The sequence below is a fragment of the Xenopus laevis genome, chromosome 6L (genome assembly GCF_017654675.1).
Source record: "Xenopus laevis strain J_2021 chromosome 6L, Xenopus_laevis_v10.1, whole genome shotgun sequence".
NCBI classification, from domain to species: Eukaryota; Metazoa; Chordata; class Amphibia; order Anura; family Pipidae; genus Xenopus; species Xenopus laevis.
The window spans coordinates 104591458-104614961 of NC_054381.1; the positions used below are offsets into that span (position 1 = coordinate 104591458).

A 23504-nucleotide genomic window follows, 5' to 3' on the forward strand; every position below is an offset into this window, starting at 1 on the left:
ATAACCTATGAGATTCAGGGTGTAACTACAACGTAAGCAGAGCCTGCAGCTGCAAGGTGGCCTAGGGGGGTCAGTTTACTAAAGCGCGGTAAATCTGACTTTAGGTTTCCGCATGTTATAGCTGAGAATATTTTTTCTGCCAGAATATTCGCAGCGACTAAGTTTACTTAACAGCAATGTGCTCAGAAGTCATTGTGATCACTTGCAGTAACTATATTAATGAAACAGCTTACGTTAGCAGTAATTTTAGCGAGTTGCGAATTTTCTGGTGACAAATTACGTTTTTGTGAATATTTATGGCATTTATTATGGCAATTTTTACTGTGACATTTATGGCCAGAAATTCATCTTCAAAACTCAAAAACTTTATTGACTGATGATTATACCTTCCAACAAAATTACCAGAGTAACACTAATCAAACATGTATGCATCATATTAACCCTTCTGCCAACAGAATCATATGAACAAGAAATCATACCAGTCAATCTCTTTGCTTCATAGAAATGCACAGTTTAATGTAGCCAATCACAATGAAACCAAAAAAGCGTAGAGACTGACGAATCCTTGGACTGTGATTCCCGCTGCCAATAATACACCTCTGAGCTGAAACTGCTGCTGTTGCAACAGATAGAAGCAGAAGCCAAAACATCCTGCCAGCAATAGCTACAGATCTGTCTCCTGTCAGCAAAGAATGATGGGTGAAAAAAAAAGTATTATGGGATATTTCCTGCCCCTTGAGAATTTTCTGGCGACAAAAATACTTTTCTGCCACTACATAGGTGGCGGTAAAATCTGGCGAATATTCTTGCGTAAATTTTGTCTTTTGCACATTTCGCTGTTTAGTAAACCAGGCGTTAATGTGTACGTAGCTTTATTTTCAGCGAATACGATAACTGGCGGAAACATATTTTTGCGCAAGAAAATTTGCAAATTTATATTTACCGCAGGTTAGCAAACTGGCGAAAACATATTTGGCGACAAATTTATTTATAAATTTATATTTTGTGCACATATTTTAACCTCGTTTTAGTAAACAGACCCTTAGGTGTGTAGAGGGCACACTAAGGACCTAAATAATGAACAACTTTAATACCTCTGCATAAGGTCAGCTTACCAATGTTTTATAGCCCTAAATTGCATTCGCTGTGGGGCCCAGTAATCTCTAGTTACTCCACTGATGACATTGTTTGTTTTTTGATTGTGGAAGAAATCATCAAAAGCAGCCCCCACACACACATTTAAACATACAAATTCCATGCAGATAGTGTGCTGGTCATAATCGTTCGTGGAACCCAGAATGTCATCTTGCTCCAAATGAAGGTCTCTTTGTAAGACCATTACATTTTCCTTTTGCATTTACAGTTTTGTAATTCCTGAGAGACCTGTAAGTGGTGGTCTGTGCCCTGTTTGCTTTATTTGTACTAGGTTTTGTTGCTGCATATGGTGTGATTTAGTGTGTATGCAAAGCAGCTTGAGGTAATGGTCTTGTAAAGGCGTGTTGCTTGCATTCTGGGAAGGAAACATACAGCTCTCCATGTGTATATACAGGATAAGTTACACGTGTTCTGGGACAGCCAGTGTGTAACTGGGATCATTACCAGCATTAGCAGAGGGAGAGCAGCTCCTCCTTGTGGTGATTGGTTTCACCTATTTTGTGCAAATTGCAAAATTAATACACAAAAACAAGATGAATCCAAACTACATGCTAAAAACTACAACTTATGGTGAGAGATTTAAATGATGGCAGAAAAATACTTTTTTTTAATTTTTTTTATCAGCAACATTGCAATACCCCACCTTCATTTTATCATTTATTTTATGTGCAGTTTCAGAAAGTAAGAGAGCAAAGCATTGTAAGGCATGGAAGGGAAGGGTTAGGTTTTAAGCCACTTTCCTACCATAATGTTCAGTCATGGTTAGGCAAACACCGCCCTGATTATTCAGCATTACTAAGAAGTTCAGTCACAAAAGAAACAGTGATTTATTACTAGTCATTTGCGATAACATACCTGAGCTCACACCTTTACTTTGCTTGCTTGTGATTTTTTCCATCGTGCTGCTTTTCTCTAGAAAACATAGTTGGAAGTATATCAAGATACTTGCCAGGGGCTCTGTAACTTTTGCACCAGCGTGTCAGTAAAAGTCTCTTCATGTCCTTGACACGATTGGACTGGACAAGTCTAGTTTTTTTTTTCACAGCAATTTTCCATAACTAGAGCTTAAAGGATCCAATTTGTCAGTGCCAGTGTAAGTCCATATTTATATGGGAGTAGCAATTCTTGCTGCACTTACATGTAAATTAGAGATCTACATTAATCCTTCATTGTGATACAGCTGTGCATTGGTTATATTAATCTATATGCTCCCTTCTGGTGTGAAAATATTATAACCCCTGTATCACCTGGGGTCATATTTACCCCTTTTATAATTAATTACTTACTACTCACTCAAAAATGCTGACTTAGCTGCCGGAATTAACAGTCATGAGTGGAATCCGTATGCCACTGCACACACAAGATTTCCACCAGACAACACTCCTATAAACAAGCCTTTCCATACCCACAGTTGTTACATGACTTTTGGGTTTCAGATAAGAAGCCGTTTATTATACGAGGGGTTTTATTGGGAAGGGAATTTTCATTACCATGCTTCTCTTCCCACAACTTCCCTGAAGAACCCAAACGTTGCAAAATTGAATTCTTTATATGTTACAGTTTGTCCTATTTAGTGAAAGATATAACAAATCATACGTATTTCTTAAATGAAACTATAGACAAAGTATGTTCAGCATACCTTGTACATTGAACTGCAAAGACAGTTACTGTTTGCTCCTTCTTACTATTTGTAGAGCTTATGGGCCAGAACACTAGAGCTTGTCTCTTAGCTAATGGTATCAGATAAGAACAAAAATTAGCTCAAAATGCATAGTAGAAGGATTAGGGGCTCTGGGGCATAAATCCATGACAGGTGAATAAATTGATGATTTTAAAGCAAACGGAACAAAGAGTAGGCCTACCCAAGGGATGACATTGCTGCCTTTGCAGCTTGCTTGCTCATGAATAGCTTCTATTTAAAAAAAAAGTCTCGTTGTGCAGGCTACTGTGTACTTGGGGTTGTTTGTTTTGTTTATCTCATAAAACACAAGTCAATTATTGGCCCGATGGAACAGAAATGATACAACTCTGTAGAACAGCTCCTGACACTGTGGGGCTCATTTACTTAGCTCGAGTGAAGGAATAGAATAAAAAATACTTCGAATTTCGAATTAATTTTTTTGGCTACTTAGACCATCAAGTTGGCTACTTCGACTACGACTTCGAATCGAACGATTTGAACTAAAAATCGTTCAGGTATTTGACAATTCGTTAGTCGAAGTACTGTCTCTTTAAAAAAACCTTTGACCCCCTAGTTCGCCCCACCTAAAACCTACTGAAGTCAATGTTAGCCTATGGGGAAGGTCCCCATAGGCTTTGCAATCTTTTTTTGGTCAAAGAAAAATCGTTCGATCGATGGATTAAAATCCATCGAACGGTTTTTCGCCCGTTCGATATTCGAAGTCGAAGGATTAACATTCGACAGTCGAATATCGAGGGTTAATTAACCCTCGATATTCGACCCTAGGTAAGTCTGCCCCCAAATGTACAGTGACAACTAATGCCAGAGAAATTTAAAATCTAGTATATATTGTGTTTGTCTATTAAAACAAAATCAATATAGTTATTTCAGAACACATCTGTGAAGACATTTATTTTGTCCATTTATGCAGGTAGAAAAACAGTTTTAATATTCGTTTCTTTTCTTTGTCGGCTTTTATATGTTTCCAAAAGGTTACAGAGGACACGTCAACTTGCCCTGTCTTTTAGATGGAAAAAATATTGGGCTAGCATGAAAGCTAATATGACAATATGCTTATTTTCATTATAGAATGGCAGAAATAATGTGGAGGAAGAGAAGATTGTGATTCAGTCAGGGGAAACCGTCCAGGAATCTGAGGATAATGACGTCTTTGGTATGTATCACAAGTAAACAAGAATAAACTTGCAGAATTCAAAGAGGTGGATTTTCTCTTGGGTTGATTTTTTTTTAACCTATGACATTTTCTTTTTCACATTGTGTTATTTTTCTGAAAAGGCAAGCACAATATTTTTAGAACTCTTATAATCAGTTTTCCATGCTCTAAATCTGTATTTTTTGATAAATAGCATTCCTTAGTTTAGAGAGCTCTGAGGCCCAATTTAAGGAAGGTATGTCAGAACAGTAAACTTCAGTTCTGTGGCTCACTGGATTTCTGCTGTAGTTATATTTAATTCATGCTTCATCATGACACCTAGGATAGAGTATAAAATCAGAAATATCCAGTGTAAAATTGGCAAGTTCTGTATATTTGACTTTTTCTACTTAAAGAAGAAGGAAAGCTACAGAGACTGTTTATTGCCAATAGATTAGCCACAATGGTGCAAGCTAGAACACTATATTTATTCTGTAGAATGCTTTATCATACCTGAGTAAACAGCCCTACTCTCTGTTTGTTTAGGATAGCAGCTGCCACATTAGCTTGGTGTGACCTCACTTCCTGCCTGAGTCTCTCGCTGCTCACTCATAGCTCTGGGCTTAGATTACAGCAGGGAGGGGAGAGAAGCAAACTGAGCATGCTCAAACCCTAGCCCTGGAGGTTTAAGCTGAAAGAAGGAAGTGTAATACAGAAGCCCATGGATACACAATAGAGGGAAAGAAATGCTGTGTTTCTCAGAGCAGCATTACCTTGAGGGTTTACTGGTGTATTTATATAGACCTTTCTGATAAAGCTTACTTTCATTCTCCTTTAACCTGCAAAATATAAATAGCACTTTTTAGGTTGCAAGCTCTTTTGGGCAAGACATTCTTTACCTCCTGTATTGGTTGTTGTTTTTATTTGTATGTAATTGTATGTTCAGTGTATGCATCAATTAAGGGGCAGACTTATTAAGCTCGAGAGAATAGTTCGAATGCAAAAATATTCTAATTTTGAAGTAATTTTTTGGGTACTTCGACCATCGAATTGGTCAAATTTGATTGAATTCGATCGAATCGAATGATTCGAACGATTTGAAGTAAAAATCGTTCAACTATTCCACCATTCGACCATTCGATAATCGAAGTACTGTCTCTTTAAAAAAAAAAACTTCACCTTCATACTTCGCCAAATTAAAGTTACCCAAGTGCAATGTTAGCCTATGGGGACCTTCCAGAGCACTTTTCTACGTTTTTTTATCGAATAAAAATCATTCGATGGTTCGATCAAACGATTTTTATTCGATCGTTCGATCAGACCTGTTGCGCTAAAATCCTTCGAAATCGGATTTTACTTCAAGGGTCGAATTCAAGGGTTTTTTAACCCTCGAAATTTGACCCTTGATAAATCTGCCCCTAAATGTACAGCGCTGCAGAAAATGTTAATTTATAATACATAATAATATTAGCACTACAGAGTTGTTCGGACTTCTTTCTATTATCTGTGCTGATTGCTTTAAGGTTTTCCAACGAAAGATCCAACCATTTGCTTATGGTTATCAACATCTACTAAGAATTTTTCACCTTTAAGTTAACTTTACTTATAGAATGGCCAGCTCTAAGCCACTTTTTAACTGGTCTTCATTATTTATTTTTTATAGTTTAAGAATTATTTGCCTTTAATTTCTGACTCTTTTCAACTTTCAAATGGGTGTCACTGACCCCATCTAAAAAAAAAAATGCGTTGTAAGGCGGCAAATTTTTTGTTATTGCTACTTTTTTTTTATAAATCATCATCTGTTCAAGCATAGCATCTCCTATTCCCATTCCAGTCCCTTATTCAAAGCAAAGCATGGTTGCTAGGGTATTTTTGACCCTACCAACCAGCTGACATTGCAAATTGGAGAGCTGCTGAATAAAAGCCTAAATAACTCAAAAAACACAAATATTAAAAAATTAAAACCAATTGCAAATTGCCTCGGAATATCAGTCTCTACTAGTCTCTACATCATACTAAACGTTCATTTAAAGATGAACAACCCCTTTAATGCACAATTCAGTCACATCTTTTTAAAATAATTTAATTTTAGTTATATAGTTATATATTTTATATTTTACTAGCAACAAGTGACTTTCCTATCACAGAACTTTGTATGGCTCTTAAGGGCTGTTTTTTTTTATATTCAGGCTAAAGTATAGTGCCTCAGTGGGTTTCCTGTCCACTTTTGGGAGCCGCCTTCCTGTGAATTACTGTACTGGGGTGTGAGGGCATCTTTGAGTTCATGACTGTTTTAAAAAACACTTTTCTCAGGAAAGGCAAGTGGTAAAAGGATCTAGCATTCATGCAAGCCAGTGATTTTGCAAGGTCACTCTCCAACTGAGATATGTTTTTACATTAAGTAATTGTAATGATTTTTATGTTCAGATAAATTGCAATTATTATTGTCAATGTAAAGCATCTCGGTGAAACAATGTCATCGCTGTATTTGTAATGTAACATTTGAGGTGCATTCGCATTCTCACCACATCAGTTTATCTAGAATATGTCTTGTAAGGGGCACAGTTTAGCAGCTTTATGCAGGGCTCATTTACACAAAGCAAATAATTGTATTTTTTACTTACACTTTTCTTCAAATAAATGTTTTTTATGTATTTTAGCTAGAAAATTAGCATTATTCTCCAGCAATAATTAGGTGCCATAAATATAAAAAAACATATACAGATACCAATTTAGGTCCTTGATGATTTAATCTCCAAACCAGTGACCTCCAAATCACGATCTGCTTGTTTGGTTCCATTTTTAAATGGGCAGACCTTCACATACATTGCAAGATTTAGACTAATGCATTCTTGCATTCCAGCAAAATCAGTCCAAGTTCAAATCTGAAGACTATTAGTTAAATTAATGCAGAAGTTTGAGCCCTTAAAGTTATAAGAGCGGTTGAGATAAGACATTTTTATGTCACAGCTCTCCAAACCGGCTTAACTTACTGGCCTTGAAACAAATTGATAAGTGTGGTGTGCTTACAGCTTGCATCTTAGAACTCGTAAAATAACTTTTGACCGTTAAGTAACCTAAATCAGTATTACTTTATAATTACTGATGAAGTTCTAAAATTGCACTCCCAAAAATCATGTACCAATCATTTGATAAGTGGGCAATTAAGGCAGCCCTGTAACCTTTCAGCAAATATTAGATGCTGCTATAATTCACGTGGTAGAGGTCTATTTGCCCAGAAACAATAAAATGGAACCAGCAAACCTCATAATGTAGCAAATTAGGTTGTTTGATTTAGTTTATAATTCCAACTGTGTGACAGTAAATTGCATAAACCATTACTGATACATTTCTTTAAAATCTCTTAAACTGGCCATTGACATACAGACATTACAATTGTATCCGACGAACAATTGAATGTCCTAATCTTCCAACCTACCACTAACCATTAAGATTAAATAAAGTAGTAAGAACAAATCTGCACTGTTTAGGTATTACTTAGCTTTATAAAATGATTCATATTTTGCTGTATTTGCTCTGTTATGAATCTGAACAGCCCACATGTTTTATTCCTTAATAGAGCTGTTCCTTTCTAGTCTTATAGGCTGTGGTCACATAATGCAAAACATTCTCAGCTTCCTCTTCAGTGTCTCATGTCCTTTTTCTGATATATTATATACATAGTACAGGTATGGGACCTGTTATCCAGAATGCTCGGGACCTGGAGTTTTCCTGATAAAGGATCTTTCCGTAATTTTGATTTCCATACCATACCATTTCCATACCATACCATTTCCATACCATACTAGAAAATCATGTAAAAAGGCTGGTTTTGCTTCCAACAAGGATTAATTATATCTTAGTTGGTATCAAGTATAAGCTACTGTTTTATTATTACTGAGAAAAAGGAAATCATTTTGAAACATTTGGATTATTTGGATAAAATGGAGCCTATGGGAAATGGCCATCCCTTAATTCAGTGCTTTCTTGGTTTCCGGATAACATATCCCATACCTGTATGAAATTGCTTTCTCCCTTTATTCCTGGTATTATTATTCTTTGGGTGCTTCATTGTTACTCGATTTTGTATTTTTTCTGCTTTTGTTTCTACAGCCCACTTATAATTTTTCATGAATAATTTCTTACATGAATATTTTAAGTGATTTATTGCAAGTGCTAGACACAGTATCTTGTATACAATTATGGGTGCTTGCCATACTCCAGTGCTGAAATCTGATTTTCAGCAGACAATATTCTCTTTTTATGTATCAGTCAAACCTGGTAATATAATAATGTGCTGTTAATCATAAACAAATATTTCTGGGACGTTTCAGAGGCCTAACTAGCATTTTTATGTCCTGCCACAGGCAGGTCGCTTCTGTATTCTACAGTCTTGTGTTTGGTAGCATGGTTATTAGTCAGGATTCATTAGTAAGGCCTTAATTAGAACAGCAAACTGTTTTTGCCATAAATGATCATAGAGTTAACAAATGAAAGAGGTTTTGAGGGTGTGTGTGTATTTTTAGCTCGGATGCAGCAGCCTCCATGACGATTGCGTGGATTATGAGATTTCCATCCTTGTCCCCTTTCTATTTTTTTTTTTTCATGTGTTGGAGAAAAAGAAATGATTCACTGTAATGTCAGGGCTAAAGAGCACATTTCAGACACTTGTTATATTTCTGTTTTTCCTAATTGTAGTTCATATTAAAAAACATAAAATATTATTTTTTAATATTACCATGCTACTCTGTAAATGAACTCGTGGTGATTTTGATTTTTGTTTATTGTTTTTTTTTTTTTTTAATTAAAGGCGCAACCTTAAAATGCCATGAGTTTTTATATGTCCTGGTGAAGTGTCACAACATTTAACTCCTTGATAGTTGCATAGAGGGTGTTTCTAATATTTGTCATTTTTAGGACTCTTAACAGGTCATTTTACAAAGGGATTACAGCTAGTAAAGGACAGCTCTGCAAAAGATTGACAGGAGAAACCTTTTTGCATGTAGAAGATAATTCTGTACTTTTCAGCCTCCAGGAATCAAAAGTACAACAATACTTTCAGATAAAATTAAAGTTCAGTCCCTGCCAACCACTAGATTTTATTAAATACCAACATTATGTCTACTTTCTTTAGTAATTATGTTTCCTGAGCTCTAGTTTTTACAATGGCCAGCAGGGGGAACACAGTCTCCAAAATGGTAATCTTGAGCCAGCAGTTAATGGAAATAGTTTTTAACATTTTATAAATGCCTTTGTTTTTAGCATAAGTATTTCATAAGTTTCGACTTCATTTGGTGCCCTTCTGGTCTTCAAACCAGATGGTACGTTGTATAAATTGTATTTGCAATCCTATATAATATAATTGCATCATTACTGTACAATTGCAATATATTTTGTACACATAAGTGTGCATATAATTCTTCTGTCATACCTAACACCCTGTAGATTATAATGGTAATGTTTGAACCCAATTCATTCCCACATTGACTTCAAACGGGTTATGGTATGGATACACTGAAGTAAAACTGTTGACTGGAGGAAAGACGTGAAAGTTATCTAGAATGTTCTGGGCCTGTGGTTTTCCGAATAATGGATCTTTCTGTAATTTGGATCTCCATACTTTAGGTCAACTAAAAAAATCATTAAAATGTTAAATAACCCCAATAAGATTATTTTTAAGTTTTTTTTTTTTTTTACAAATGCACCGTGCGGACTGGGAGGGCGGGAGTTCAGTTTGCCTTTAAAGGGGGGCCGTCACCCCAAAAAATTATTCATATTCCTATTTTATTACATTAGTCAAGCAAAATTAACTTTAATTACACTGTATAAATTATTTGAATCTTGTTTCCTTCAGTCTTGGAATTCATAATTTTAGCAAGCAGGCAGGAGCCATTTTGTGGACACTATTATTAAAGCAAGCCTTGCATCATCTCAGAATCTTGTTTGTGCACCAGAATGGGGGACCTGATGTCCATCCCCATGCCCTGGCTACACAATTAAATGGTGAAGAGAACAAGGGAACGTGTGGAGAGCAGGAAGTGCTGAATACATAGTAACATAGTAAGTAAGGTTGAAAAAAGACACATGTCCATCGAGTTCAACCTTTTTTTTTTTTTTATTAACTACCTATCTGCCAGTTGATCCAGAGGAAGGCAAAAAACCCATCTGAAGCCTCTCCAATTTGCCTTAGAGGGGGAAAAATTCCTTCCTGACTCCAAAATGGCAATCGGACTAGTCCCTGGATCAACTTGGACTATGAGCTATTTCCCATAACCCTGTATTCCCTTACTTGCTAAAAAGCTATCCAACCCCTTATTAAAGATATCTAATGTATCAGCCTGTACAACTGATTCAGGGAGAGAATTCCACATCTTCACAGCTCTCACTGTAAAAAAAACCCCTTCCGAATATTTAGGTGAACCTCTTTTCTTCTAATCGGAATGGGTGACCTCATGTCAGCTGGAAAGACCTACTGGAATGGAAAGTGAAAGTAATTACCTGCCCCGCCTCTATGCCTAAGGCATAGAGGATGAGCAGGCAATATTTGATTGACAGCTGAGATTTTTAATTGAGTTTACAACAGCTATGAATGCTAATAGACATTGGATTTCATGTTTAATTTGAAAAGGACTTTTATTATACAACTTTGTGTCTGGGTGACGGGTCCACTTTAAATAAGAACATAACCTAACCACACTGAAAAGGGTATTCAACAACCCCACTGCTCTCACCAAGAAGAACAATTTTAACGGCTTCAAATGAGAGTTAAGTCTTCACGGGATGAATTCTGTTTTTTTTCTTTTTGTGGTATAATGACCCCCCCAGATCTGTCTAATGTTGTCTAAAATACTTTTAAAGAGTAATCATGTTCCCTCATAAGCACCTTTTCTCCCAACCTCAAGTCTTAAAGGTTTTATTCTTTTTGCCAGTTTAGTTGCAAATTTCTGCATTAATATCCTTCTATAGGACTAGAGGCCAAAAACTGCACTTCATACTCTAGGTTAGGCCTTATTAGGGGTTTAAAAAAAGAGGTCAAAACAGTCTAGGGTTACCGTATACAGTTTATCCATAAAAATACCAGAATCATTCTCAATCATTATCTTCAGAAGTACAATATGCACATGCACAAGTCTCCTGGCGCTGGAGACCCAGACTGTTACCCAGAACCGGAATGCAGGCTCTATTGGCCCGCACCTTTTGGTTTGGGATAATATTTTTGCCCAACAGGTTCCCTTTAAGGTATGAAGATCCAAACAATGGTAAGATCTGTTATCTGGAAAACCCCAGGTCCCAAGCATTCTGGATAACAGGTATGGGACCTGTTATCCAGAATGCTTGGGACCTGGGGTTTTCCAGATAACAGATCTTACCATACACAAACCAAAAGTTTTTTTTTGGGTGGGGGGCTGTAAGAAAGATTGTGTAAATGCCTAAGGACAATGGCAGATTAGCTAAGAAACTGCAAGCTAAGCCAGCAACAACACCTTGGAATTTATGGGAAATGAGAATATATACCTTTGACATTTTTATTTAACAGATCAAAAGGGGTCAGTAAATGAAGGCATAGAAACAACGATTACCGGAAGGAGTTTGAAGGTGTTGAGAGACCACAAACTAACCTCTCAGGCAGTGGTTGTAAGACACACCTCATTGTATGACAGTTCATACACTTATCTTTTGTATTCTTAATAAACAATGGTTATTATTATGAATCCTTGGGATTATCATATGTTGTGGTTTCAGGTTTCTAGACACTTATGTGAACTTGAAAATCATCTCTTTATATTAAACAGTAGTAATTTTAAGTAAGTACATTTGCCCACCGAAAGAACATTGTTGTGTGCTGTACATTGACTGGGGATTTATTTAAAGCTACCAAAATAACTCAGTTTATGGGTTGTAGTTTGACTTTAGATAATTGCCATACTGGGCCCTTAGCGCAGTAATGCTTTGAAGCCATCCTCACTTTATTTGCTTATAAAGAGTTTGTATTGTTAGCTTGCAATAGCAAACAGACAAAAATTAGTTTTCAGCACTCTATTTCTGCAGCTACAACTGCCTGTAAAGATGGTTGGTCTCTAGGCAGAGATCTGCACGATCTTGCTCTACTTCCAACATATTTAAGTTAATCCCTTTTTTAGAACTGCTGTGCTACCCTGATGCTAGCTTAATTGGCAAGACAGGCTGTAGCCTTGTACATTCATCGATTAAAGCACTGAATGCTTTTAAATGCGAAGTATACATACGTTTCTGTCTACTAATATGTCATTTAGTCTCCCACTTTCAAGAAGATATTCTGCTGTTAACTAAATAGGGACACTTTATAAAGCTGTGTATAATGTTTTGCAGCTAAAAATTATGTAAAAAAAGTGGCACAAAATAATCTGTGCGTTTTAAAGGCTCTTCAGCATGGGTGTTTTTTAATGTGTATTATGCAAACCTAAACGGATTAGCTAATTGATTCCATTATATCCCACCTTATGTGGTAATTAAAGCAGATGTAGACCCTACAGTTCTCCTCATCAGCCTTAGGGCTCTTACTGACGAGCGGTTGTAGCTGCGCTCCCCTGCGTTCCGTTTTTCTGCGCTCAGCCGCAGGGGAGCGCAGGAATAGACACATTACATTTTTTCCAATGGGGCTGTACTCACACAGGCGCGTGTAGGTGCCGAAAGCAGGTTGAGACGCAACATGATGCATTTTTCCTGCGTTCGGCGCCTACAAGCGCCTGTGTGAGTACAGCCCCATTGGAAAAAATGTAATGCGTCTATTTCTGCGCTCCCCTGCGGCTGAACGCAGAAAAACGGAACGCAGGGGAGCGCAGCTACAACCGCTCGTCAGTAAGAGCCCTTAATATTAACCTTTTAACAGTGTGGAGAGTATTTAAAGATTTCAAAGAGGCTGTTCACTGATTACATTTTTTTGTGGGGGGTTTACATGTCCTTTAATGCCATGTACTGAGCTGCGTGTTTTTATTTGTCAACACATGAATAACACTGATAAATGATGCTACCACTTAAAAACAAATTTTAGAACTGCCTCAACCCATTGAAGTCAATGTTACAGATTCAGACAGAGAGGATTTCTGATATAAAAAGTGGTAGTTCTGAACAAGACTATACTATACATATGGCAACAGTGTACCTTGCTGGTTTATATATGCCACTTTATGTTCTGAATATCAAGGCTTAAAATAATCCAACAAACTAAAGTCACAAACTTTAGTTTCTCCCTTAGCAAAAAGGAATAATAGACATATTTCCTTGTACTCAAAATTAAGTAATACCCTGCACAGAGTCAATATCTTTAGTAGCCTGGGCCCTTCTCGAGAATGTGTGGATTGCCAAGTTCAGGCTAGTTGTACATATTGACAAATTTCCTCTTGTTAAACATGTTTCACAAAAATAAGCTCTAAGGGTTATTTCCCAATTGTCTTCTTTAAAGGGATTCTGTCATGGTTTTTATGATGTTCTTTTTATTTCTAAATTACACAGTTTACATTGAAAATAATTCACTCTACAGTATAAAATTTCATTCCTTAACCAGCTAGTGTATTTTTTTTAAGATGTAATATTAGTGTGTAGGCAGCCATTTCAGGTCATTTTGCTGGTTATGTGCTTCTAGGAAAGAGCCAGCACTTAAGGATGGAACTGCTTTCTGGCAGGCTGTTGTTTCCCCTACTCAATGTAACTGAATGTGTCACAGTGGGACCTGGATTTTACTATTGAGTGCTGTTCTTTAATCTAACAGTAAGGAGCTGCTATCTGGTTACCTTCCCATTGTTCTGTTGTTGGGGGGGATGGGGTGATATCATTCTTACATGCAGTACAGCAGTAAAGAGTTCCTGAAGTCACATGACTGGGGGCAACTGGGAAACTGACAATATGTCTAGCCCCATGTAAAGTTTCGAAATTAAATATTAAAATAATCTGTTTGCTCTTTTGAGAAATGGATTTCACTGCAGAATTCTGCTGTTGCGTTTTGAAAATAATTTTTTTTTTCCCATGACAGTATCCCTTTAAAATATCCAATTGTAACTGTGAATCAATTTTGGTGAAAAGCTATTGTCTGTATATGTAAACAGTTTGGTCTTGTATTTGTATCCCTTTACCTAATTTACCTAGTTGTTTCCAAAGTGAGTTGATTTTGCTAATAGTGACAAACTAATAGTCAACGATTCTATGACCTATATTTGCTCATGTTGTGTTTGTGGAATATTGGACCCACTGAGTTTCTAAGGATGCGGGAAATTACTGCTCTGTAAAATAATGAAATGGTAGTCTAGCATTTTTTAGTATAATTTTATTTCTCTTTTATTGCTCTCGTTCTTGGGCATTCACGCTGTTGCAGATCTGTGCAGGGCCTATAAATATTTTCTATTGAGGAGTTAATCAGCAGTGCACCGATATGCCTTCTGCTCTACTGGTTATCTTATGTTATCTGTTCAGGCGTACAGAGAAAGTTAAGCTTTTAGCAGTACATTGGGCACACAAGTAAAAATGCTAATATTCTTCTACATGAAATGCATGCTTGTTTTATCAGATCCAGGAAGTGAAAGGGACTAGTATTTCTGCATTACACTAGTTCTTGTTCAGAAGCATCCTGGTAGTGACAAGACTGCTCGTTTTGCAATGATTTGAGCAGGGCCATAACAATGCAGTCCATTATCCCATGGAATTGGTCTAAACAGGACCAGGCCAGTGCTTTTTTTCTTGGTTGCGTGCCCACCTACATCTCATGCTAGTGCTCACAGAATGTGCACATGAAAGGTTTACTTAGCTTTTATTTCTGCCATACTATTCTTGGAATTTACAGAGCTGCATAATTTCTGACACACACACAGCAGCATACCTCCCAACATTTGAAAAATAGAAAGAGAGGCAAAAAGATCTTTTTCAATGTTTTGACGACACCCATTTTATGGTCACACACCCTAAATACTGCATCCATTTTACACCACTTCTGTTTTACAATATTTGTCAGGTTATGGAAAGTAACATATTTCTGGGGTGTTTAGGGGCAGGTTTAATGTGTTATAACAGTTTTGCCATTGATAGTGAATTGCTCTTTAAGCTGTCTTAAATAGTTAAAAATGTATTTTAAGTGCAGGTATTCTGGGCTCTCTGCCAAAAGCCTCTTATTAAATTACATTTCAGAAACGTTGTATCTTTTTCTGGCTGTTGAGTGCAGGAGATCAAAGGGAAACTCTGGACATTTCAGTAACAATCCAGGACTGTGGGCTGAGCTGTCAAAATCGGGACTGTCCTGTGAAAAACGGGACAGTTGGGAGGTATGCATCAGGCCTATGCCAGCTTCCTCTATGGAGAGGGTCAATCATTCATTATAACCATATATTCCCTTGGCAGATCCTATTAAAATAATGCTAAAAACCAAGTGCAGAAACATTGTGCCTAGCAGAGCTGCATTTAACCCCCCAGACCAAAATAGACAGCCCTTTCATATATCATTATAATCACCATAACATATGTATTTGTAACATTAAAAAATTTCTATAGTCGTTAAAAGATAATCCTAGACATTTCGAATTTATAGCTCATAAGCTGGTTCAATACTAAGTTTTAGCATCGTATGCTATCAAGTCCATGTGTCTCATTTTTATTGCTCAGCATTTTCCTGTTGGCAAAGTAGCATTTGAAAAGCATTACATATACGTACAGGCATTATGCAATGTCAGCTTTCATTTGAATTTTTTTATAATAACAGATGTCAGTTGTCTTACATGTATGTTAATCAGCTGGATTCTGCTACATCTTTTTAAGAGTCAGAACCAGAGGTGTACAGAGGAGAAAGGGTTAAAAGGGTTCTCAGTGCCAATGTTTTTGTTTTATTGGCACTGATAGAAAATATAATTGTAAGCAACGTTCTAGTATATATATTTACACTTTTAAATAGTTTTATGTTGTATTTTATTTGTGAATATAGCTGCAGCTGAAAGCAGTATTTGTTAATCTCTTTTTGAACTGTGGTTCTGACTCTTGAAACCGTTTTGCAGATGCTGCCCAATGCTTCATTTCATTAAATTCAATTTGAGCTGCAGACCATCGCTTGTGGGCAATTGGCCAGCACTGTATTTAGGTTCAGTGGAGTCTGGGGGGATTTTTTTATTTTTCTAAACAACAAAAAATGTATTTGTTTTATAGACAACCAAGGACTGATTATCCCTTGGAAGCAGATGTCCAGCACTGTACTAAGTCTTTGCCAGTGGCTGGGGACATTGTTTAGTTTTCTAAATAAAAAAAATTAATTAGGCATCTGAGGGCTGTCCCCTTAAAACTACTGCACTAAGCACAGGCCCTCGGGTGCCTATATATAAAAATGGCCCTGTAGTTAGCATGCAGCATCTGACATTAGCTTAAGGTGGATCCTAACCGAATACTAGAACTGGGAGCCTGAATCTAAAACATGCTACCTTATTCAGAGGACTACTCTACCTGCTTTAAGTCATTGGGCCTACAGTACGATTTCCAAAAGTGCACTTGCAGGTCTCCAAACGTGTCCAACAGATCTCCGGTATATATTTTACTGGCCCCTCTCTTGGGATGTCCAAGGTTTTGCTAAAAGGACTCCCATATGCATTAGGCACCCACAGCAGCTTAATAGACACTGAGGCAAAGGAGATTTGGCTATCTCCACCAGCCCTAGGGACTAATTTGAGGGCATGGACCACTTGGGCTGTCATACTATTTGCCTTGCACAGTGTTTTGTGGAACAATCATTGGTAACATTTTTAAAAGATCTTGTTTTATTAGTTGAATGGAGTGCAGGCCGTTGCATGTTTTGCAATAATGAAATAAATACTAGCTTTAAAATATATTTTATCTTTTTTTTTATTAGTGGAAGCAAACAGTGACTGGCACTAAAACCACTGCTGCCCAGAAGCCTCTCGGAAAAGCAGATGTGTGCAAAGTAGCTATCACTGCTGCTTTTATATACAGTTTGTCACATTTTTTCTTTGCGTAGGCTTGAACCACATGCACTGTGAAACATTGCAAGTATTCATGAAAAGTGCCTTAAATAAACCATTGTTAGCCTGAAATGTACTTCTATACCCTGATGATATCATTTTGCTTTCTCAGTTTTCCCCCAGCATAGCAGTTTATTTCAACAGTGTGGGGTGTAAGGACCAATTTTACACTTAGAATTAAATGAATATTTCCTCTGAAATTAGAGATGTAATGATTGTGTCTTCAACTGAAATGGCTATTGCCCCCACTCCAACACACTGTACCCACAGACTCCTTTACATCCGCTGTGGGTAACTTGCACTTTTTCCTGCAGTGAGTTACATATAAAACCACTTTCATTACAGGAACAGTTCAATGTAAAAATAAAAACTGGGTAAATAGATAGGCTGTGCAAAATAAAAAAAGTTTCCAATGTAGTTAGCCAAAAATGTAATCTATAAAGACTGGAGTGAGAGGATGACTCACAGAACAGAACACTACTTCCTGCTTTTCAGCTCTCTAACTCTGCGTTAGCTTTAAAGGTGAATTTAATCAGTAGGGGGGGAAAAAACCCATACCCCCCCCACCCCAGGTAGCCCCCCCCCGGGGAAATGCCCCATACTTTATACTTACCTCTCGGCGCAGATTCTTCCAGTGGAGTTCCACGCATCCATTTTCCGGCTCCTCTGTAAGCTGTCTGGGAGATCGGTATTTATGCGCATGCGCAGTTGGAGCAGTTTGCCGGTTTGCGACAACTGCGCATGCGCGGAATTTCACGCAAATTGCTGATCTCCCGTGAGGAAAAAAGCGGAGTTGCACGCATCCATTTTCCGCGTCCTCTGTAAGCTGACTGAGAGATCGGCAATTTCCGTGTAATGCCAGGCATGCACAGTTGTCGCAAACCAGCAAACTGCGCAGATATACCGATCTCCCAGTCACCTTACAGAGGACTCGAAGATGGATGCACGCGACTCTGCGGGAAGAATCTGCACCGATGGGTAAGTATATATGGGGCATTTCCCCGGGGGGGTAGTTAGCCTGGGGGAGGGGGGGTCTATCTGGGGTGGCGGGTACGGGTTTTTTTCCCCACAGGTTGAATTCTCCTTTAAGTGTTATACCCGTGTTTAATGTCAAGCCAAAAAAGGTTACAACGATTCGGGGGTGTACCCCCTTCGCCAGGTTTTTTGTCTTGACATTAAACACGGGTATAACCCTTAAGCAGAGACGTGTGCTGGAATATTTCGTTTGAATTGCTGCCTGGTAACCAATAAGCTGCAAAGCAGGAAGTAGTGTTCTGTTATGTTAGACATCCAGTCACTCCAACCATTTACATTACATTTTTGACTAACTTACTGTATTAGACAATTTTTTTATTTTGCACATAAAATCTATTTACCCAGTTTTTATTTTTATACTGAACAATTTCTTCAAAGGGACTTTAAGTGCTCTTTATACTTTCATATAGTTGTGCTTGGCACCGCTTAGTCCTTCCTGCCTTCCGTTCTGAATCATAAGGGAAGGGTTTCCACAGTGCCTAGTGTCAATCCCCGAGGCACAGTTGCATCCATAGAACAGGGCACACACATCATTCTCGTGTCCAATGCCAGACAGACTTTAAAAACATTTGTAACTGCCCCCGATTTCTGACATGCAATTGCATTAATTATGGCTACCCATGCACAGTTGTGCCTGGCGCAGTGTAACCGTGTCAGATTCAACTCCCCTTTGACCATGAAATGACGCTGGAAATCTGGAGAAAAGCTGCATTGTGAGGAATAAAACATGACACTTATGGATGTAAAATGAGCCCTCTTATCTCCTCAATCACAATCTTACCTGCTGCATTTAAGTGCCCTCTAATACAGTTGTAATGGTCAAATCTATTTCTGGAGGTTTCTCCTGCCTAGCAATATCCATGCAAATATAGCACAAGTGACAGGACATGATTTCAGATATAAAATGAAGATATTTTTATATATGCCACGTTCAGCTTTCAGTTGTTAATCATGATGTTACAGGAGCAGATTTATTCAACTTAATCCCTGCACCCGTAACTGATTGATGCTGTTCTCTAATTTTCTCAGACTGTGGGTCAGGATGAAACAAATCATGCCACAAATCTTTTGCATAATGAACACTATTATTTAAGTATTCTCTTTTTACTTGCTTTAATCACACATTTTGTGACTTTATTCCTGACATTATCTAGTGGACTTGTCCCTTTGAAGCATATAGTAGTTCTAAATGTTCTTGGGAAACATGTTCAAAATGCAACTTAGTTCTAAATATTCTTGGGAAACATGTTCAAAAGGCCACTGGTACATAATGGTAGTTATTTTCAGTTGATAAATACTGAGCCATTGCTTCCTGTCCTGTCCTCCAGTACCTTGAGGCTTAGATTTGTAAGTGCTCATTATAGTCTGTTTAGCATCTACCTTCAAAGTTTCGTCTAGTCTGCAATTCTGTGAGAGGATTCTCTTTTTATTAAAGGAAACATATTCTATCAGTGTTTTACAGATTGCTAATGTAAAGTTTTTGCTTTTAGAAATAGCATAATGTACTTGTCATTTTGTCACTTGGGGGCAGATTTATCAAAATATGAGTTTAGAGCCTAAAGGGAAACTTCGTCTTCCAAACCAAATTTTGATAAACAGGCCCACATAACACAGAAATCCCTATATATCCATCACAGTTACCTGTTTCTTCAAAAAGTATGAATACATGCAATTCTCTATGTTGAAATCCAGCTGTTTAGTTCTTCTTCTCTTTCTGCCTCATTTGAAATCCTGGCAGGGAAGGAAGGATTAAAACACTGATGTTACAAATTGTAACAACTTCTCCCCAGCTTACAGACCGCATACAGGAACTACATAGCCCACAATGCATTGCACTGTAATGTTCCATTCCTTATTGAAATGTCATGTGCAGGGAATTGTGGAGTTTGGAGGATGCACTCTAAGGACAGATGGCTCTTGATACAAAGTAACAGTAGTCAGCCAGCTCAGCAAAGTAGTCAGAGAGATCAACAGGAGAGCAGGGGTCTAGGCTTAGGGAACTGTCAGAAAAATCTGCATATTTTTTAAATGATGTATATTGCAAAGTTGCTTGAAATTTTGTTTACTTTTCAAAAAGCTGAACTTATGTTTTTGTTGTGTTCCCCTTTAATAAACAAAAAATTACCCACTTTCTATTCATTCCAATGGGATTTTTTAAAATTGTATTTATCAATAGGTGAAAGTTAGAGCTCACCACTTGATAAATATGGTTTTAAAATCCCATAGGAATGAATAGAACATAGGCAAGTTTTTATTTATTAAGCTCTAAACGCACATTTTGATAAATCTGCCCCTTTGTGTTGTGTTCTATTTTGCCACATTCTTTTGTGAGTTAAGTAGTCTACCACATAATATATATACAGTAAATATCTGGAACACCTCCACAGAATTAAAGTGGCCATATGCACACAAATACAATCTTTAAAAACAAAAAAAAAAAGTTTTGTGCCATATGCATGGACTGTGGATATCAGCCTGTCCAGGAATTGCGAATTGAGTCTTAAATAAAAAACCTTGAACCTTATTCAGTTTATATAGATAAAGCCATATGCACAGTGCAGTGTTTGTATATGGATCAGTCAAAGTTTATTATTATTATGCACATCTTTCCGTTCGAAGTACAGAGTACAAAGCAAAAAATAAATAAAAAGCTAGTACAAAGCATTCAGATTTTAGGTGGCCATGGATGTTTTGCATTCCTCCCATTGCAGATTATTTTCTTGTTGGTCATATAAGTAAATGAATTACCAAGGAAGAAAATGAAAACAGAATGTAAATCCATTACATGCTGTTTGACGTGCTGGCAGGGATGGAAAAAGAGAACAGAAAAAAAGAGGAGGGGAATGGTGACAGGGGAGGTGAAAGGAGACAGGAGTGGGGTACAGATATAGGAGTGGGGTACAGATTGGTGATTATGGATACTGGGCCCAAACCACTGTTCACACCAACATGGGCCCTCTAGGACTCCCTTTATTATACACCATGGCACAATGCATAATGTAAATTAGGAGGGAATTGGGAATCAAAGCTGTACACTGTAATGAAAAATGTACCTCATGCTAAAATACTGTATTAGTGGTGAAAAAAATTACAGTAATGGGTTCATTACATACTGTATAATTACCTTATCTTAGCATGTTTTACCTTTACATGTATTCTAAACAGTAAGATTCAAAATGACAAAATGGTGCTTTATTTGATTTCAATCAACTAAGTCGAGTATTTGTGTCAAATGCATTTTACAGCACAGGGCATAGATCTAAGGACACCTGATGCCAGGGTTCATTACATATCCGTATTGAGGAGTGATAACTGGTAAGGAACTGGACTTGCTGAGCAATCTCAAAATACCCATGCATTGTAGAGCAGTGAGCCAGTTTATGCCACTAAAATTGTTAATCCCTATGTTCTACTCCTGCAAATGATGATGAATGGGCTTCCCATATGGCCCCTGCATCACTGACCATAGAGTATACTAAGGGCTTTTTCTTTCTTTATGCTATTTAGAATTAAACTGTATCAACTTTGGTATTTAGTAAGGATTTAAGGGGCCCTTTGTAGAGTGCAATTCTTAAATTATATTATTGGTTATTGGTAAGTAAATTTATCATTTATAAGATATAAATGTAACATAAATTTTAATCCATGTATACATATGCCCCATTAATTATTTGTTTTAATTACCACTGGATTATGATAATTAGTTTCCATTTGTACTCTAGACAACTAAATGATCATTTTTAGAGGTTTCTATATAATTATTTACTTAGAACAGCATGGCTTATAAAATGAGAATTATAGCAATACACCAATATCGAGCACTGCAAATATTAATCTTTGTTATTTCTTCTCTGTACTGAATGGCTGAAACCAAATATCAGATTTGACTCTGTTCTTCCTTTTTACCCAAGCCGTTGTATATTTCCCTTAATTCTTCATAGTACAGGCAGTCCCTGGGATACGTACGAGATAGGGTCTGTAGGTAGGGTTGCCACCTTCTGTCCCATGGAACTCTGGGAAGAGGGGTGGAGCCCCGATGTAATGGGGGCAGGCCGTAACGTGCATATGGGTCTGTGTCGGGCAGGCCATGACATCAGGGGGTGGGGCTATGACATTGCGATTGGGCAATCAATCATAGGAAATCCTGCACAGTTTTTCTAATTAAGAAAACCGGGCAGACCTGGACAGCCCTTCAAAAGACCGGGCTGTCCGGGTTAAAACCGGACAGGTGGCAACCCTATCTGTAGGTTTGTTCTTAATTTGTATGTAAGTTGAAACGTACATTCATTTATTAAATCTGTCTTAACATAGTATTTATTTTTACCTTTCTGTGCTCTGCAGTAGACAACACACACCAGAGAGGATTGGGGCAGGCGGTTTATTAAAGCTTAATGCTAATAAAGGCCAAGCAAACCACAGTATGTTACTGTAATAGCCTGTGTATGTAAGTGTGAGTTGTATGTACAGTAAGTCGGGTGTATGTAACTCAGGCACTCCCTGTATTAAAATATTTTCCATTGAACGATGAAAGCATATGACATTTTTTCTTCTTTTAGTCCCAGCAAAACAAATACCAGTCTGTTGACTTTGTTGTGTTTTGTGTTTTAAGGATGTCCCTGGTTACTACAGATGCATCCCCAACACACACGCGTCCTTTCCCTGTTCCGTTACACTTTGTGCCTTTTTGTCATTCTCATTGGGCCTGGGATTTGCTGTTGTGCCTGTAAAGGTCTCCAACTTAATCAAGCCCATTTTGAATCCCTTCATAATGTCTGTTCCTGCACTTCTTATTCACACAAGTTTGTACAAATAGTCTGTACCCTGTTGCCAGTGTCTGTATACATATTCTTGGTCGAGCAGGTAGCCTTGACTTGCAAATAACCCTCCTGTTGTTTTCTATATTTTACTTTTCAGCATGTTTTTTTTTTTTTTTTTGTGCGAGCTGCTTCCTCTGCTTTGTATGCAGACCCAGAGTGATCATTCTACTCAGCAGAAATCTATTGGCAGATAGTTTGAAAATGTGGTGTATGGCCATAGTGGTGTGTGTGCTTCTCTGTGTGTACGTCACGTGTCCAGTTAGGTCAACTATAGTGTCATTAATTATTCACAGATCATGGCATCTGGCAAACAGTTCAATGTATGTATTCAGTGTACATTATTGAAAGGGAGTTCTTCCCAACCATCAAAGGGCTGTAATATCACAGAGAAAGTGTCCCTCTTTGCCGAGGATATATTAGTATATCTGACCCCCTAGAATCCCTCTCCAGTCTCCTAACTACTGTCCAGGACTTTGGCAAATACTCTGGATTATCTGGAACAAATCACAATTATTTAGTATTGACCCCAACCTCCATCCCCATAGGTGCAGTTAAAGTGGTTGGTATCATTCAAGTACCTGGGGATATGGGTGTACCCCAACATTTTCTAAAACTCAACCTAGACCCTATCATTGACTCTTTCTCACACCCTCAACAATTGGCCAGGCTACTGCTCACAC

The 23504-nt window shown here is 37.6% G+C and overlaps 1 protein-coding gene across 3 annotated transcripts in view; it reads left to right on the forward strand.

Moving 5' to 3' along the window:
- mbp.L (myelin basic protein L homeolog) overlaps nt 1-23504 on the forward strand; it is a 115072-nt gene that overhangs the window by 38778 nt on the left and 52790 nt on the right. For all 3 annotated transcript variants that reach the window (XM_018266683.2, XM_018266684.2, XM_018266687.2), the window contains one exon: nt 3926-4010. In XM_018266683.2, coding sequence (XP_018122172.1) covers nt 3926-4010 — 85 coding nt within the window. The remainder of the gene's footprint in view (nt 1-3925; nt 4011-23504) is intronic.